The sequence below is a fragment of the Gavia stellata genome, chromosome Z (genome assembly GCF_030936135.1).
Source record: "Gavia stellata isolate bGavSte3 chromosome Z, bGavSte3.hap2, whole genome shotgun sequence".
Lineage (NCBI taxonomy): Eukaryota > Metazoa > Chordata > Aves > Gaviiformes > Gaviidae > Gavia > Gavia stellata.
In genome coordinates, this window is record NC_082637.1 from 22,002,553 (window position 1) to 22,021,872 (window position 19,320).

The 19,320-nt window shown below is 38.9% G+C and overlaps 1 protein-coding gene across 4 annotated transcripts in view; it reads right to left on the reverse strand.

Annotated features, from left to right (window-relative positions):
- The window catches only part of PDE4D (phosphodiesterase 4D), a 418,379-nt gene that overhangs the window by 97,565 nt on the left and 301,494 nt on the right, over nt 1-19,320 (reverse strand). For all 4 annotated transcript variants that reach the window (XM_059833973.1, XM_059833974.1, XM_059833975.1 and 1 more), the window contains exons 3-5: nt 10,624-10,660; nt 5,574-5,647; nt 4,326-4,375 (exon numbers count right to left, since the gene is read on the reverse strand). In XM_059833973.1, coding sequence (XP_059689956.1) covers nt 4,326-4,375; nt 5,574-5,647; nt 10,624-10,660 — 161 coding nt within the window. The remainder of the gene's footprint in view (nt 1-4,325; nt 4,376-5,573; nt 5,648-10,623; nt 10,661-19,320) is intronic.

The window sequence follows — 19,320 nt, forward strand, 5'->3', positions numbered from 1 at the left end:
GTTGATGTGGTTTTTGTATACAAGACAAAATTTGAAGGAGTTTTCCTGATGCTAAGCCACATGCTTCCTGCATTGTAATAAACGGAATGTAGCTTGTTACTGAAAAATTCCATGTATTTTCCTCTATCTGATGAAATAGGTTTGGGTTAGTTTTTGATGCAAAATTATAAAGTGTAACTAACTTCTAAAAAGTGCAATTTTGCAATTATGATTTATTTTATGATTAAATTAAATGGCTTTTTTGTTACATATGCAAGTCTTCACTTACAGGTCCTTTGGCACTGCATTTATAATATGAAGGACCACTTACGTAATCTACATTTAAATCCATTTTAAAGCTATTACTATGAATTAGGTGTTATGTCTATCTAATAAACGTATATATAAAAATCAGACCCTGCATCTGTGATTTCAGGTTAAGTAAGACTTGCTAGTTAATCAGTAGTTGTGATAGTATTCGGAGGCTCAGAAACTCATTCTTTTGGACAAACTTACATCCTCCTGCATGCAGAATGTTTGCACATAAAAACAGCTACCAGACTGAGTTTGCAAAATGCCATTAGTCAACAGAGAAATTGTGAGATTTCCTATCTGTTTTAAATCTGACATATATCAAGAAAGACTTTATATGGTTCCTTCCTAATTCAAATTATTCTGACTTAGAAATGCAGATATTAGAACTGTAGTAATCAAAAGGTATCTAATGCTTGCTCACTTTTTTATCAGTCAAAAATTAAAACTTGCAAGCTCAATCCTTGAGTCACAGCTAGTTTTATTTTTTTTTAAAATGAAAGGTTATTTATAATTCACTGGTTTTGTTAAGACAATTGCTATCAACTTGAAATGAAACACCATTCATATCACTGCCTGAAAAATGTGACTCATAGTGAGAGGAACCCCTCTTCTGGTTGAAGCACAGAACGCCACACATGGAAACACTGTACAGCAAGTAGAGACCAGGCTGGTCTCAGTCATGGGAGAGACATGGCACTTTTAGGGAGCAATTCACCTCCCTTTGAAGACGACATCTAACATGAGTCAGTTTGCATGTCTGCTTATTCACGCGGACTATAAGGGGACTCTAAAGAGCCTCAACAAAATAGATACCTACCTCCTACATGTCTATAGCATGTAAGAAAAGTGCCATCTAAGAAGTCTGTTGTTACATGAAGAGCTCCCATCTCCTACCCCCTAATTTGTCTGCAAAAGGAACACTCAGCATGCTATAGCATACTTGGCCAGTATTGAAGATCAAGTATGCCATTGATATTTATTAGTTTTTTTCAACACAGTTTCCAAGAGGGATTTATGTGGATGTATTGAATAGAACAGACCATATTTTGATCATGAACTTCTACATGTTTACATTGAAAAATCACTGCAAATTTTAAGGCCACCGCGACTGCTGTTGATTCTGAGAATTTGAACATCTGATACCTGTGCTGCTTCAATTCTCAATTCCACAGTTTCTTACTTTTTTGCTAATGCATTTTCTCCCACATTTATGCCTCAGGGTGAATTCTTAAAATAGTAAATGGGAGAATTTTGCTCTTGCTATTTCAGTCACTTAGCTTTACTAAATTCCTTTTTCTCTTTCCCATGTCATGTTCCCTGTATCTTCTGCAGTAGTACGCTTTTGCTGCACTTTCGCTTTCTGTGATTGTCCCTGTCCTGTTAGAGTCTTCCCAAAGACACTTCTTCCATGAAGCTTAGCAACATAAACTCTCCATCTTAAGTGTCTGGTTTAGCATTGACATAGTTTAGTGACACCGTGCCTTCCAGTCACCTAGTTAGTTACATTGGTGATCAGTTGTCGCTGAGATGATTGCTAGCTGAGCCATCTGGATGATGTGATGGGGCTCTACCTGTCTGGTGTATTGTTCTGGATACTCCATGACATGAACTCTGAGAACAGCACGGCCAGGAGGATTTCTCAGCAGGAAGGATCTGCACAAGCTACATTTCAAACATTCCCCGGAAGAATTCAAAAAGCTTAGTAGCATCTGAAAGGGTTTTCAATCATTCTGTGAAGAGCAGGAAGAGTGTTTGTAATATATCTTCCTTCTTGGCATAGTGCTATAGAGCAACATGTTTTACTAGGATTGTATATGCCCCGAGAAAGCGCCTATGCATACTTCTGCGCTTATGCTATGGAATTTGTTGCTATGGAAATATCAAAAACAGTCTATGACTAAGAACGGGCAAACCCGTTCAGGCAAAATAGTATCCAGCCTCAATCTCCATTCAACAGTCAAAATGAATTGTAGCGATTTTCATGCTTTATAGTGGCTTAATATCTTTCCTGTATCATTAAAGTCTTTTAGCCACTTCCATCCAAGGCACACAGACCCCAGCTCACCCAGTTCAATGCATAATTTGGGCACCGCAGCATCTCTGAGAAATCAGGTTAAACTAAATTAGATTAAATTATGCTTACTATGCTTTGCCTTCTCTTGCTTTCTTTAAATTTCTTGGCACAGCAGCATTTTCTGGATTAATTGTAGCACTGACTGCACCACCTTCCTTCTAAACATTAAAACTTCAGATGATTTATTGCTTCTGACATGTAGAGTGCACTCTGAGGATTAACTGAATGGAAACCTTCAGCTCGGAGGGAATTTAAAAAGAGCAACAGCATCTTCCAGCAGAGTGCGTCTTGGGTCTTGCTGTCTGAGCAGCTTCTCCTGTTGGAGAAAAGAAGCTGACCTCAGGCAAGCAACTGTGGGAGAGCACATAAGGTAGGCTCACTGTGTGTTCACACGCATGCATATCTTCTCTTCTGGATATCACATTTTCTTTTACTGTTGGGGATTTTACTGGGTTATAGACTTTCTAAAGTTAGTCCCTTGGAACCAATATATTTTCCAGTATCTCTGTCTCCAGTTAAGGTAACAGACTTCTGGATAACTGCATTGTATGAGACAGATCCCACAATAAAAGTAGGTGTAGTATCTATCAATAACTGAAATGTCTCATGGAGAGTAATTTGATACCAATGTCTAAAATTACCTCTTAAAGGAATACATTAACAAAGGATTATGATTATAATTGATCTAAGCATTTATCTGTCTCCCCTTCCTATTTATTTAATCACCAAGAATTTAAGTATGATTGCCGAATATTCTTAACTAAGGATGCTTTTCTGTTTATAGAATAGTTTTAAAGATTTAACCCTCTGTTCCCTGATGAGCCCTACACAGAAATGCTCAGATTACATGATGAGTTCCTAGGAGAATAAAATCGTACAGAACTGCCAAGATTGGGTCTCTTAGAGATAAATATGGATATTGTGTGAGGCTAGATGAAAAAACTAACAATGTTAACACATTCCAGAGCCTAAAGACAGAAACTATTGAACCTGACGAAGCCACACTTCTCCTCAAAAGAGCTGAAGCACCATTTCTTCCTTGAGTTACAAATCTGTTACAAAATTAAAAAGACGAAGAACTATTCTGAAAATTCTGGAAACATTAAGTTTTTGGTTTAAATGATAAATTGTCTGTTTAGTAAGTGTCTGCATACTTTCATCAAGAGGCAAAGCAAATGCTCTTTCACTCTGCCAACACACCATAGAGAATGTAACTACCTGGAAAATTACAGCGTAAGAACACACAGATTAACACGATGTAAAAACTAAGAGGTCAAATAAAGTGTGTTCCCATAAAGATGTCCAGGACCAAGTTGCCATAATAATAACCACAAGTGCCACAGAGTATAATTTTCAAAATTACGTAATTTACAATGCCAGTCCTGTTTTCAAGTTAATGTTTCTTTAGGAAGAATAGTGTCTTTTACAAAGGAATTATTTTTCTCTTATGCACCTATGAATGTTATAGAAATAAGATTTACTGTCCTAAATCAGAAAAGTCAGTTTTGAAAATTTCTTCTCATTGCCTATGGCTTGTAATGTGAAGGCTTTGCGTTGGTATAGCTACAGAACCCCATGTCCCAAATGAAAGATCAAGGCATTCCTCATACCAGTTCTTTCTACTACATTTCATTGCAAAAAGTTACTGATGAAGGTAATCATGACACAGTCACACACTGGTATATAAGGAAAAAAATACTTGGGAAAGAACTTAAAATAAAATCAAGATAATAAGACAGAAATCAGAAAGCTAACATGATACAACACCAAAAGTCACCAATTTGAGCCACCACATGATTCAAATCCTGTTTAATGAAACAGATACAAGGATGTGAAACAATACAAGTTTATTACTACAAAATGCAGTTTTCAGTGAGACATTTTTGTAAATAAATATTAAATTTGGAAACCTATGATAATTTCAGAGAGGAATTTTAGTCATATTAATTCTTCTTACCTGTTATAGTTGCTTTGTTAATAGATGGTTGGTTACACATTGGTGATCGTCTATTTAAAAGAAAAGAAAAAAAGGTGTAAGTCTGATAAACTCACAGATGACTGAATCCATGAACAATATAATAGAAAATACATTTCTTTGGGAAATTATTTGCAACTGGAATACCCTGGCATTGCTAAAGAAAAGGTTCATTTAGAACAGATATTTCTTTCTACTGTAGAAGGGAATTCACAACTGAGCCTGAACCTCTCTGCAGATTGGGAACTCCAGGAGAGGAATATTTAGGAATTTAAAAGTTCATTAAAAAACCTGCCTACAGCTTATACCTAGCTTGAAGTTTGATTTATATACATAGTTATCATTATTGTAGCAAGGCTTGCACTTCCCACGTTCTCTGACCTGAAATACTTTTTTTTTTAAAATTCTTTTTCACCCTATTATTTTGCATATACATTCCACACATTATTTTTTGTATACCTTTCACAGTAATGTTTAGGGCAAACAGTTCAGTGGACTGCTTTGCGCATTGAAGAAAGCTAGAAGTTGCTGGATAGGGATGTGTGGATGACTGCAAGCAGGGGCCACACAGGGTCTGCATATTCTAACCAAGGGGGCTGGAAATATCTTTTAGTGGCACTGCGTATTCAATGGTAGGCAGCTGTCTTTGGAATGCTAATTACTTTAAGTTCTAGAGACGCATGTTTTGGGTGAGGGAAATGATTCCACTACAAAATCTGCCAGTGTAACTAACGTTAATGTTAACCTTGACGCTGTAACGCGATTGGAGAAAGATCATGTTTATAACGTCTCATTTATAATGATGAACTACTGTGGGTAAGTGGGATGTCATTATCTTGGATGAGTTAGGCAGAGTTCTAGGTTCAGGTCATGCAAGTAGCTCACAATGAGTGTAGCTGTCTGCTCACTTTGGTTCATTTGCAAGACTCAGACCCTGCCTGAATGATAATCTTTGAATGGTCTTTGACATATGACTAATTTATTGAAAATCATATAAATTGCACAAAACCATCCTAAGTTTATGCCAGGACAGCAATGCGAGAGCAATTAGTAGGCAAGGGGGCTGTTGTCTCAGCTATCAAGTGTAGCATCTTCAAGTGATTAATAAACTCATTACTCATCCACATGTTTTATGCAGGTTTAGTGGCACAGACTGAAATCTGTAACATCTAACTGTTATTTTTAGTGTACACTATGCAAAATGTTCAGTGGCCAAAAATTGACACTCACTTGCTGGGTGCCCGATCTTGTAAATTGGTTAATGCAGCAAAGTTATTCCGTACAGTACGCAGGCTGGCCAGCACCTGGAAAAGACAAAATGATTTCAGTCTAAATTTCTGCACAGGTGAGACCAATTTATCTCCGCTCCACTGTGCTGAAAGAAAAAGGAAAGGACATTGCAGAACAACTGTAAAAGGTTTCCAGGGTTGGTTTGTCTGAAGCCATTGACCATTATTTAACAATAACATGTCTGTAATACAAGGGCAATAGTTTATTTCTTTTTTTCCCTCATAAACAACTCATTATTTGTTTAAAAGCAGACTTACTTGAAGAGGAGGAAAGTTTTTCACAGAATACTACTTAGTTCTTTAATAAAAGCATCCAAGTTTGGAAGATAATAGCCCATTCAAGCTTAATAGTTCATGCATAAGAAATGATTACAGAATTTCCATTTGAAGTTCAGCCCCCACAAACCTCAAAGGACAAAGGGAATGAGATTGTCTAAACTGCCAGGAAAAATAAAAGTGGCAGCTGATTCAGGGACTTAATGCAGAAGGCCAGAGTGAGAGGAAGGTATCACCTGAGCAGATGGGAAATACCCACAGGCTCTTACAAGCTTTGCACATTGGGAAAGATGATATAAATTAACTACTTCCTTACTGGACTTAATTTCATGCAAGACAGCAGTTAGTGGAGGCAGTAGAGGAGTGTCTTCTTGTTATAACTGGCATAGGCACTGTCTTCTGAAGGCAGCTGGACAAATCCAACAAATTTTGTACCATGTAAGGATAGTAAGATGCGCCTCTCTGACTAGGGAGAGGCAGTTCAGCTGATGTCAGAGAGGAACCATGAGCTGTTTGGAACCAGACTGGGAACGGGAGGAGGCAGCAACACTAATCACTGGTGTGTCTTTGCAGGAGCTGCCCATTGTTTTTTCTCATCCCAGACTGGGCTGGTTCACTGGTGAACCCGTCCTAGGGGTAACAAAGGCGGGAAAGGGAATTTGGGTTCCAGAGGTCTGAGTCAAGGAGGATACAACCCTCTTTTCATAGCCCCTTAAATTTGCACATAAGGTAGGAAGGGGGTAGGAGGCTAAAGAGAAAAGAAGGATTTAGTGAAAGCTTGTAACAGACAGAAGATATTTGGGAGATAATAACGACCGGCAGTGTTTAAACTATTGTAGGTAATTCCCAAATGAGTTAAGATAATAAAAACAAAAATACATTTGTTGCTTAATAAGACAGTATTAATTTTATTGTGCTTTCTCTTCCAAAGATCAGGAGGCAAACTCACATATTTTACTTTCAGCACAGAATAAAAATAATTATATATCCCATTAAATTTGCATGCCCATAGTACAGTGACAGTAACAATTGTTGTATTTAGATGTCGGGTATACACAGATGGAAATCAGGCGTGAACTGAGCAGAAGGGGAAAGAAGATCTTGGAGTTCAATAGCTCAAAAATTAATACATAAAACGCAAAGAAAAACTGCTGAAGTATGAAAAGATTGTAAAAGGAAAGGATGAGTTGAATGTGGAAGGCGAAGGAAAGCATAAATGGAAAAAAGTTGGGCCTATTAAGGTAAAACACACATTTTAGTGACTGCAGTCCATTTTTAGTTCTCTCTGGTCAGTCTGCTGGGGTTCAGCTTATGTGTGCCAGGATGCTGAGATGGCTTGTATGTGCTGGTATTATCAAAGAAACATATCTATGTGGCTCCCCAAGCTGTCTCAGGCCATGAAAAAATGTAGTCGGTTTTCCTGGCTGCAAGTTCCTACTCAATAAGCCCTGTTGGACTCAAATTGGCTGCATATTCAGATGCACTGAGCATTGGGAGCACATACAAAGGTAGCTAAATGACTCCTCAGTGAGTGATCTCTGGTACAGCCATGCTTATTAGCTCTGCCTCTGCTGGACTGCAATGAATGACTCTGTACCAGCTGCACAGGGCTGAGTTTCAGAAAGGTTAGTAGTCTAGGCACGATGCCTCGTGAAAACATGAACCTAGCTGAGGTACGTGTTGGATCTGAAATACCAGGACATTTAGCACCTGGGGTGCTGGGGAAAGATGTGTGCAGAGCTGCAAGGTTGCTTAGGGCCAGTTATGAGTGGAGGCTAACGAGCCTTGCTGGAACCACGCTTGGGTCCCTGAAGACCTGCGAGGGGGGTCTCTCTACTGTGCCCATCACTATGCACATTGACCAGATTTTTCCACCATCTGAGATATTATGAATCTCTCCTTTTTCAGAAAGCAGAGACTGGACTGTTTGGTTTGCATGCTCTTCTATTTGTTCTTCTGACAGGTGAGATAACTGTTTTGTAGGTCCAGGGCTGAAATGTCCAGCATCTGCCCAGCATCCCAGCTGCCTTAGCATACATGCACATATTCTGACAGTTTCTGCAAGTGCAAGGCTTCCCCACATACATAGTAATGAATGTAAAAGTGACAACAAAAACTTTGGCCGTTGGCTACGGTGGAGCTAAACAACTTGATTTATTGTATAAAGATACTAATATTTATAAGTCTATTATAGTATAAGTGAGTGAAATAATATTTCAGTTTTTCATTATAATTTGCTTTATGTGACAGTTTCTCTGTCCATAGAGGTTCCACTTGCACTTAATGTTTCTAGAGTTAGATTTGTGAGCAAAAAGCGACCAGTCACCTGCAAATCTCTTTAGGTTTAATCCCTAAGTAAATAATATTATTTTCCAAATCAAGTTAAATACAAACAGTTGCAAGTGAGTTAAAAACCCAAACTTTTCTGATGATCAAAAAACTACAGAATAGGTCCTTAAATTTCAAATAACTCAAATGATTTTATTTTAAAAGGTGAAATTCTACGAATAATTAAATTACAGCAGTTGCTGTGTATTACAATATAAACTAATAATATGGTCGTGATAGTTTTTTTAATTTTAGCTTGCAAAGTTCCATTCTGGTAAAAATAGTAAATTATCTTGTCCTGGGGCCAGATTCTCTGTGGGGGACACAGCATGCCACCCTGCCTGCAGTTAACAAATGCAGCCACACTACTATGGTGGTGTGCTGAATAGTAACTGAAATGCTAAAATTGGAAGTACTACCACCAGGTGGCTCATGGTCAGATGAAACAAGCCTCCTGATCAATTGAAGAAAATGTGGATGGTTTGAAATAACTGGAACATGTGTTCCACATGCGATGATCTACTGCCAGCAGGAAGCCCCGAACGGATTAAAATGGTTCTTTGGCTGTTTGCAACACAAAAATGCATCTACGTGATGAAATATTGCTCGAGGAAGACATTAAAAGGGCGGTCTGTACAACGTGTAGACATTGTACTACCACATGGGATACAATTGCTGAAGTCCTGAGTGAGGTCCTAATACTGCTAATGTAACTTGGAGAGGTGGGCCCTGTGCTTAGCTGCAGATGCAGTCTGTGAGCTGGGCCCATTGGCAGGTGGAATTTCACATCTTCAAATAATTTTTACATAAGGGCTATGCTTTTCCTAAGAGTGTAATCAGGTGTCACTTCCCCTCTATTAGGCACGCTCTCTCAACTGCATCTCAATTCCCCCTGTGTTAGGGAATGTGACATGTGATAACTCACCCTGTGAGTGCTCTTTCTCTTGTTGGATGCAAACGAAAAGAGATTGATTTAAACCACTGCTAACAGGGCTTTGCACTGAAATACTAAAAACTCTCAAATAATCAATTATGGCATTTTGGTCCAAGTAGGAGTAACATTCAGCTGCCCCTGCTCTAATTGCTGAAGCATGTCCATCAACGCCAACAAGAATACAAAACCGCCCTTAAAACAAATAGGGTGTTTTGTCCCAGGACAGAAGTATCCATAAATGGGGTGTAATATTTGCTGGTTCTCTAGGCATACTATAACCTGTCTTACCTATGTGGCATAATTTGTAATAAAAATTCAGGTGACGATGAACATGAACTCAACTATAGTAAATATTACTGGATTGCTTGACTACCATACAATTTGTATTTTTTCTGTGCTCAGGAGTCAGGGGTTTTGTGTTTCCTGAGCAACTAAAACCAGAAGTGGTTTTACTTTTTTTTTTCTCTTGTTTTTCCTGTAGTTTCTTCTCTTTCATTATTGTTGAAGTATATTTACCATTTGAGAGATCTTAAAGAATTCTTAGAAAAAGCCCTGGCTTAATCTTTTCTCTGCTAATAAAAGATGAAGATACTCTTCACATTAAGGATTTGATCAGCTAATGTCTTATAAACACTGCATCTGTTTACAATATAATTAAATATATAATAACCTATGAAATTAATATTAATTGTTTTAACAGCTGATTATCAGACCAAAGCAACCTACATATTCAGACTGAAGTTGGACACCTTCTTCTTATTTGAGGCTGCTGCAGGACTCAACCTTTCTCTTTCCATTCACTTCCAATCACCTCTAGTTTTTCCCCCTGCAGTTACATTGAATTAATGTTCATTCCTATTTATTACAGGGTAAAACCTATCATCATGAGTTCAAGGAATATCATTGTTAATTTTTCATACGTGACAAGACAGCTCTATTGCTAAAAATTGTGGTGTTTCTATCTAAATGATACAGAATTTTGAGTCGATATTTTGTAAACCAATCTGAATGGAAAAATCAAACAAATAGAGATGGTTTTGTAAAGGAACTTAAGTATTCTGGGTAAACCTTACGTTGCATCTAAAAATTACCTTGTATTGAATGCATAAAAGATGCATTCAAGATGCATACAAGAAATTGTAATTATAAAAAGCAGAAGAATAACAGAGAGCACAGATTTATCTTCACCATGACTGTCTGCTATAGTATTTGAAAAGAGATCCGTCAAAGGTGTTTATTGTGTTATGTACTTCAACTTTTCAGATAATCAAAAGGCATTAAAAAGAGAGGTATAGATAACAGAGTGGGAGGTTTATGACTTTCTGTTTAGACGGTTTTTTCCTGCTGCAAGCAAACATACCTTATATAATATTAACAACAGAAAACAACTGGTTTGGCCAATTGGCCTTTAAATTGCAAGATCATGTGAGAAATACGGCAAAATTGTGCCTACCTGAGCAAATGGTGTCACAATCAAGTCATCTCCATGTCTGAAAAAATGAGAGGAGTTGTAAGTTAGGTATTACTGAAAACTTATCTCACTGCTTTAAGAGAAAGAAAATCAGGTTTTACAATGCATTATAAGTAACTCTAGTTTTATTCTTCAGTGGTTACTCACTACTGCTGCTTTACATACTTTGAAAAGTAAGTATCAACTTAGTTATTGCCCAGCTGCCTGGTATGTCTATGGGTGGCTGATGAACCAGCCGGTTTCTATGCTGTGGGTTGAGCAGGTGACCAGCCACCCAGGACCGATCTGCAGTGATTTCATCCCAAAGGATGGAGGTGAAAATACCGAAAGCGACCCCACTGAGGATTACCAGCAGGTTTGTGAGCACCGGACGGGCGAGTAACTGCAGATGTCTGGGCAGTGCATCGCAGACGAATAAAAACCTTGTAAAACTTTCAAACTGACTCACACCTCTGTAGCTGTAAGGGCTGTGACCGCGTGTGTGCTGTTGCTGTGGCAACCTCACCCACACCACAGGATGATGTATGGGCAAGGTGACTGCGCTGTAGGGCAGAAGGGAGGAAGGGGCAGAAGGGTTCCTTTGCTTCACCACTGAAAGCTGCCACTTGAAACGGTTTCCAAAAAATATAGTCTTGTATATACAAGTAGGCTGAAGGGCTGTTGATCTGAGACTAGCATCTGTAGCACTGAGGATATGGAGTCAGACCTCTCCAGGGGACCACGGGGACAGGGAAAACTTGTAGTTTTCAGTTATCATATCTAGTATATGGCAGCAATCAAGAGGAATTGAAATTTTCCAAAGCCAAAAGCCCAATATGACTCCGTTTTTAATTCTCCTGTATTTTCCTGCAGTGAATTTATTGTGATGAGTTACAAGTTGCAGCTTTCAGCAGAAATTACCGTTGCTTTGGTGCTATTTTAATGTTATTTCAGTTTAAGCACAAAATATGAGTATTTAACAACGTATTTCAAGTCCATGAAAATCTAATCAGAAAATGGCTTTCTGATAAATGGAGAAATATGATTTGCGTTCGAGTTGCTACAACTTCATTCTTATATGCTGTCCACAATACAGTAATGTTTTTGCAGGTATTGCAAGAACCTAATAAAAAAGCAGTAAATGCAACCAAATGTAGGATTGTTACCAAATGTAATGACAAAACAAATGTAGGATTGTTACCAAATATAACGACAAAACAAAACTCCCCAATATTCAATTTTATCATAGTGCTGTTTTTATTACCATCTCTTTTACTCCTGTTAGTTGAAACAGAGAGATGGATTTTTACAGACCCTGTGGAAGAAGTCTGCACTTTCATCAAGGTCTTTGCTGGAGTGGTTGGAATAAGGTGTTGTTTCAGGTGAAACCACAGTCCCAGCCTGGCTGGAAAGCACGTAAGCCTGATCCTCACACCAAACCAGACGAAACATGGCACCATGGGAGGAACTCAGAGACTTTCATTGCCCAGTGAAGCCAAATCCAGTCAGTTATTATAGACATCATGAATCAGCCCAGGTCATTAACAGAGGAGTTAATGCCCATCTGGGTTTAGTACCTCTGGTTTTTGTTGGGTCATGAAAATATCAGGAAATGCCCTAGACTATAATTTCTGATCAGGATTGCTTAATGAGTTACACAGCTACACAAAGGCTTCAGCAGAAGGTAAGCCACATCCATCTTTTCCTTTTCTCTCCTTTTCTCCACTTAAACAGCCATAGTTTGAATATGTACGCTACCTCACTTCCAGAAAAATTATGCTTTTTTTCTTCCAATTATGTGAAATGGTATTATCTGCTATGTGACAACCAGCTTACCTGTTCCTCAGTAAAATCTGTTCATTTCTTCCCTTTTATAAAGAATATTTTTACTATTTGCATATAGCTATTCCATTTTCTCTTCTGCTTTGACATTTCAAAGAGGCACAACTGTGTAGAGCAAGGAATCCTGTGTAGGTCATCTGAATGACTTCTGCAAAGATGGAAGAGCCTAAAGCCTCAACTAAATTATTTGCCAGACTTCCTCACGTCCACCCACTTTATCTGTTACTCAGGTTGTTTAGACAAAAAAGCAAACAAAGGGTTGAGCAAATTCTTAGAAATGAGTGTGTTTTCTGATAAATCAAATTTCTGTGCAGAAACTGTATCTAAAATTAATATGCAAATCTAGTCTAATTCCCACATTTGGAAATGATGAAGGGGCAGGATCCTGGAGATGAAGAGTTTTACAAGTAGCAACAGCACTGGACAAAGAACAAAAATATTGAATTGTTTCTACCTGTAAATAAGCCAGATAGAGTACAGCTAGTTCTTTCTAGAGTCACAAGCATCCATCATTGGCAAACACGCTGAATGCCCAACATGTGACACAAATGCAGAAAATATTCATCAGTGCTTCAAATTCCCAGGCAACTGCTACAACATAGTTATCAACTGTCAAAGTGGAGATTGGCAAAACTATGAAAATAGGATGGTCCTTCTGCTCACAATCTCCTATGGGCTTCCTTACTGGACATGCTACTTTCTTGCTCTTCTCCCCATTCAGTGCCCCTGTTTGCCACCCCTTGAATGCTGAGACACTTCTAAGAGGCAATAAGTACATGTTTCTGGGCTTTCTGCCTTGGAGGTTTTTTTTCTTTTCTATAAAATAGCATGACCCCACTCCTCTAATTTTCAAACTTCATTCTACTTGAGCTCTCGCTGGACTGCATTTCATTGGAGAACACTGACAAAATACTGTAACTTGTTATTTTTTAGAGGAGGCATTATTAAATATTAATTTAAGGCACTGAAATCAACCCAGGATTTAATTTTCACTTTTCAAATGCCCCTTGTGTCAAGAGCAACAATTCCAGAAATTATCATTATTTTGGTGAAAGCATGACACTGAAAGTACAGATATCCACAGCTTTCACAAAACAGTTTAGCACGCACCAGACCCACTTGAACAGAAAAGCAACTGCATAGTGTGGTGAGCAATCTTTAATTCACACTGGGTCAGGAAATCTGGAAAAGGTGAGAGTGCTCAAAAAGGGAGCAGACACGTCTAAAGCGGCTGTGTTATTTTTTGTACGGAAGAGCAAGAACATACGATTCAATCAAAGTGCCACTGATCACACTGTACTGTGATATAGTAAACACTACAATGTATGAGTGCCCTGCTGTTTTCTTTTCAGGTGATACAGAAGCTGATAGATCATTCTGTCTGGGTTCTGGACAGGATAGTGCCACACATCTGTATACAGAAGCAGCAAGAGGTGTAAACCCTGTGCAGTATATCACAAGCTTCTAAATACAGACAGAGCTGTTAACATTTAAAGTTAGAAGAAATAGTTCACATAAGTGTTAGACTCTGTTAACTAGGATGCCTGGCACACTTGTTCACATCTCCATTTTTCAAAGGAAAGGGAGATTTGAAAGCAGAATGATTTTCACATAGCCCCAAGATTTAAAATTATCAAATCCACCACCACCAAAAAAGATGGCTAAAGCACACAACAGTCCACATGAGATGAGTCGCTGTTAACATAAAACACAGCCGAAATTTCCATTAGCAGACCCAAGATTATGTAACGCATAACACATTGCAAGTTATTTACCATGTTAAAGTGATGAAGCCTGGCCTTCTGCAAATTTTCTGGGTTTTGCTTCCAAACCTTTCCTATGGGACATACTTGAACTGACCCCATAACCTATGATGGTCCCCACCCTGGAGAAGAGATAAAAGTGCTATGCCACATCAGAAGTTAGATAAACGTGTTCAGCTGACTGTCGCCAAATAAAATGTACAAAAATTTTGCCTCCTTTCTTCAAGATTGGCATTAATTTATCTCTTCTATCCCAATTACAGGACAGTAATTAACTTTGCCCTTACTAAAAAGGAACTTACAGGATGCATGCATGGACAGAGAGAGAAGCAGGCAGGAAGATTAACACAAGGATAGACCGGGTGACTGCATAACCTTTATTTCTTAATTAAGCTGGGATAATTTAATATAATCATCTAATAAGAGGAGCAGCTAGAGAGACATTCTGCAGACCTGCTAGGATACAGTTAAAAAAGAGAGGGTGTTTTTTTAATGTGGTCAGAAAAAAGTCAAGATATCCCTTAAGGAGAAGTGAGTCCCAGACCTTAGAGATCACTAGAAATGTGAGTCTTGCACTTGCCAGTGTGGAGGTGAATAAGGTTTGTCTTTGTAAAGTCCATAGTAAACTCAGATTAAGACTTTCTAGACAAATGTGAAGAATACCAAGTGAGTGATCTTGAGGACATGTATTGTAGATGGGAGACGTAAACAGGACAAATAAGAGCTCTGTCTAAATAGAGGGGAGAAAATGTACAAACATTTGCATCAATTTGACACATACATTTTCATGGACAAGATATGGTCAAAATAAAATTCCTGGTTCATCTTGATACAATTTTTATAGCATATATTATAAGACTAGTGGAAAGAATCTTGATGCTTTGTATCAGTTTAAAGCATTATGATACTGGTTTGCCACGTTCCTCCATTTGAATGAAAAACTCACTTACCAGGATAAGTAGTGGCTGAGGATACTGGCCAGGCTTTAAATCCAACTGGCATAGTCTGTATTGGATTCTCTGGCTACAAACTTGGGACATAGCCTATTTGAAAGAATAAAGCTGCCAACAGACTTCGAAAAGCCCTAGGGGACAGTGGCTGTCTGGAATCCCTGCACTGTGCTTCACAGCAAGAACTAAAGCTTTTGTTGTATTGTCACAAGGATTGACTCAATTTTTACAGAGTTGTTTTGGGGCTTTTTTTTTAATATAGAAACATAGCAAACATAAAAGCAAGGGAAAATCCATAGTGTCTACGCACAACGTACACAATAGGAAAGAAGATGACCATGAAAGTAGTCTTCTATTTGAACCAGAAAATCTATTGCAGCCTCCTTTTTCATGTAAACAACTAAATCTGGATTAAACATGACATGCACTCATTTCTATATACAAGGCTGATTCAGACTTACTGTCCAATAACATGCTATAAATACAGCTTAGATGAGACATTCGTGTTTTGCTTGCACATACGCTGGAACACAAATAAACCATGTGAAAAACCACAAACGGAGAACAGAGAATAAGTTTATCCTAATTGCTAGCATTTTTTTTTTCTGCCCCAATAGCATTTTATATGTGAAGCCAAATAAACACATAAGAAACATAGGAATTAGGTATGCTGAAAATATGCATATTGCTCAGATTCAGATTTTAGCAGCAATGAAATCTGATTCTAGATTGCACTCTGATACAGTAATGGAAACATCATGTAATGACACTAGCCAGCAGAAGTTGTGCTCAAAGGACAGCAAGCAGGAGGGGTGGCTGGCTGCTCCACACAGCTTGCACTTCATCATCATACGCATTTGGAGAATCCATATGGGTTGATTTGTAATACTGATTTTGCGGAGTCAGAAATGACAGCAGTCCAAGTTAGTTTATTCTGCAGGAATAGTGCTTAAGTCATGTCATCTCAATTTCTAAAGATCTCAAAAACAATTTTCTAGTCCTAATATGAGATAGCTCAGGCCTGGCTCTGAAAGCTAAGGCTGACTGGGGATAAGAGGCAACTCTCAGTGTTGTGCCCACATTATGGGGTGTGATAGAAACGGGCTTACAGCTTTTCCCAGATAGTCAGTGAGCTATCAGTGATTTGCATCTCACTGAAAGGCTGGGTGCCATTTGGGGTATGACCAGGCATCTAAGGCAGGGGCTAGAGACTACGACACTGTGTGCAGGTTGGGATTTACGGTTGAGAGAGCAAGCAATTTAAATTGTTGATGGAGGCACGAGCTACAGAGGAGGGGGTTGTTTTTCCCGGAGCATTTCTTTATTTTTGGGAACATGTACCTTAAAGGATTTTTATGAAGAGCTACTTGAAACCACTTGTTCTATCACACAGTAGACAGAAATTAGACCCTAAATGAAGCAGGCTCTTGTCAGCTATTGTCCGAGTGTTTATGAACAGCACATTTTTCTGTAACACCATGCAGTTAAGTCCTCCATCAGGGCTTCTTTCTAATACAGCAACAGAGCTTGCCCTAATTAGTGCAAAGTATTGCTGCAATATTGGGAGTTCTGGAGAGTTCAGTCTACTTCATTGCAATTAAGCTTAACCAGATGGAAAAGGATTGGCTCAGAAAAGCCACAGTTGCTGAGAAGTCCATTATCCCAGCCAAAAGAAAGGCTGGTTATAGTAGTTCTTGAACTATCTAACTAAGCAAGTTAGACTTAGGAAGACACACCAAAGGGAAAAAACATTTCTCCAGCATAAATCTCACTAGCAAATACTGCAGATATAAGTGTTTCCAAACACCCTGATTAGCTTCATGTGGAGCACAAATCAAGTTACTCCACTATGGCATGTTGATGAAGAAAACAGTACTTGGCCGCCTTATGATCAGAGATCCCAAAGACAGCTCAAAACAAATGTGGATGATTGCATATGGTTAATACACACCAAGATATGCCATGTACTAACGTGCCTGGAGCTTTCCAGGTATAACGGATATTTTATACAAGAAAGTACTCTAATTTTTCATGCCACCTTTTTAGCATCTTAATTCCTGAAGATACACTTTATTAGGTTTGAAAGAAGCCTTTGAATACTTGGAGTCTGCTCTGTTGAAATCATCAGTGTTAAGGTACCCAAATTACAACCTTACTTCCAATTGAACTACATTAGCACCCAGGGTAAGGACTCTGTCAAGACTTGGAAAGACAGAATGATCATAACAGACTGAAGGTCTGGAAAGGAACAGTGAATACCAAGGTGTTTTTAAATCAGTATTTTGAGATTTAATCCAGGCAGTATCAGGAAGAATTATTATCTGGTTACCTGCGTACCTTACTGTGCATCACCAGCATCGTATCACAGCACCTCTGCTTTTGAGCAGTCTAGAAACAAGAGACTTTGCTGGGTGGTAAGGGCAGCTAACTACGTCTCTGTGATGGTGATCTGAACCAAGACCCATCGAATCCAGAAGCTTCATTCAGGATTGCTGGATGGGCTGGAACCCGAATCAGCTAACTCAAAGAACGGGAAGTATTACTATTTTTCCCTATTCTGTATAATGTGCTGTAGGAACACTATCAGGCTTCTTCCATCTCCCATGAAAGTATCGTAGCACCTTTGGAAGTGTTTAAGGAAGATCAAGGCCTCTTGTGTCAGACGCAACTAACTCCTTGCTCAGGAAGCGTAAACATTTTCCAAAGAGACCGCACTCACACACCTGACTTGGGTAATCTGCCTGAGGAAATCACGTAGGTACTGATTAAGTGGGTCGTCACAAAAGGATGCCAGCATGATGTGCAAGATACGAAAACACAGGACAACTCAAGAAATCACCTGTATCATATTGCCCCAAACAGCCACCAAACTTCAATGCTGTAATCCTACCATAATATAGCAGACCATTTAGATGACAGAAGAATGGTGGACAGCTCTGAGCAACCAGCCTGCATTAAGTCTGACAGAGAATTACTCAGTTCTAAAGAGAAACAGAGCACGGACTTGCCAGAGTGTTTCACTGGCATAGGTGGTTTTCCTTCTAAAATCAGAAGGCAGTCTGCCTGGCGGTCACTGAGATGATGGCAAGGGAAGAGACGCTACTGCAGTGCGGGGGTTTGGTTTGTGTGTTGAAGGAGGGGCTGGATTAAGTCAGAGGATGTAGGACTTTGAACCAGAAAAGAGCTGAACTCATTCAGAAGAGTCCAGGCCAGTTCAGCAGTGCCATTGTTGGACTGTTCATACAACAGAAATCATCATTTAGCTCTAAGCAAGACTGTAAAACAAACAAGCATCAGTGACTAAAGGATAGGTTTGTTTTCTGCTCAGGTTAGAGAAAATTAATGAGTGGGTGTGCACACATGACTGAAAGCAATCAAGTTAGTGCAGCTTAATGAGTTACTATTAATCAGTTTTGATTGCATTAGCTGACACACATAAACGCTTAGCTTGTTGCAAATAAAAATAAAATTTATTACCTTGAACTGCTTTTAAGCAGCAGACATTTGGTTTCTTGCTTGTCCCTGCCCCATATTCTTAACTGTTGAAAACTGATACGATTGTGTTACTTCTGAAGAATAAGAATACATGACTTTCCATGAGCTTGCTCTCAGCAAGCCATAGGAAGATTATCTCAGCTTCAAGGTTTAGAAAAAAGGGTCCCCTAGCCAAATTCAAAGGCCCCTAAATGTATGTATATAAGAAGAAACAAGAAGCCTTCAAGAAAAACAAGGCAAAACCATCAGAATTTCAGTTTGTCCATTTTTAGGGAGCTAACTCTACAGCTAACACAGCACTAGTGCCGTTGCAAGCACACAGAGTGCTGTTTGTGCCCTGAGGGGTGAAACAAGAACTAATGTTCTTCTGGGTTGTGAAATAAATGCAGCCTGTGCACGTAGGGGATCACTGAGCTGGTGAAACAGTCTAAGAGGCATCCCCAAAAACATTTGAGTCCCTCTTTACAAAGTTCCCTTTCTCCGCGCTGCTCCCATTGCTCAGTATTGCGTGCACACGGGCACACACAAAACACACCCATCCTCCCTCCCCTCCGCTGCAGATCTGTGTAGCAAGCCCAGAGATGATTAGTGTTGAGATGTAGCTGAAATCCCAGCTAAGAATTGGTTTTGTACCATGTTTTTAATAACAT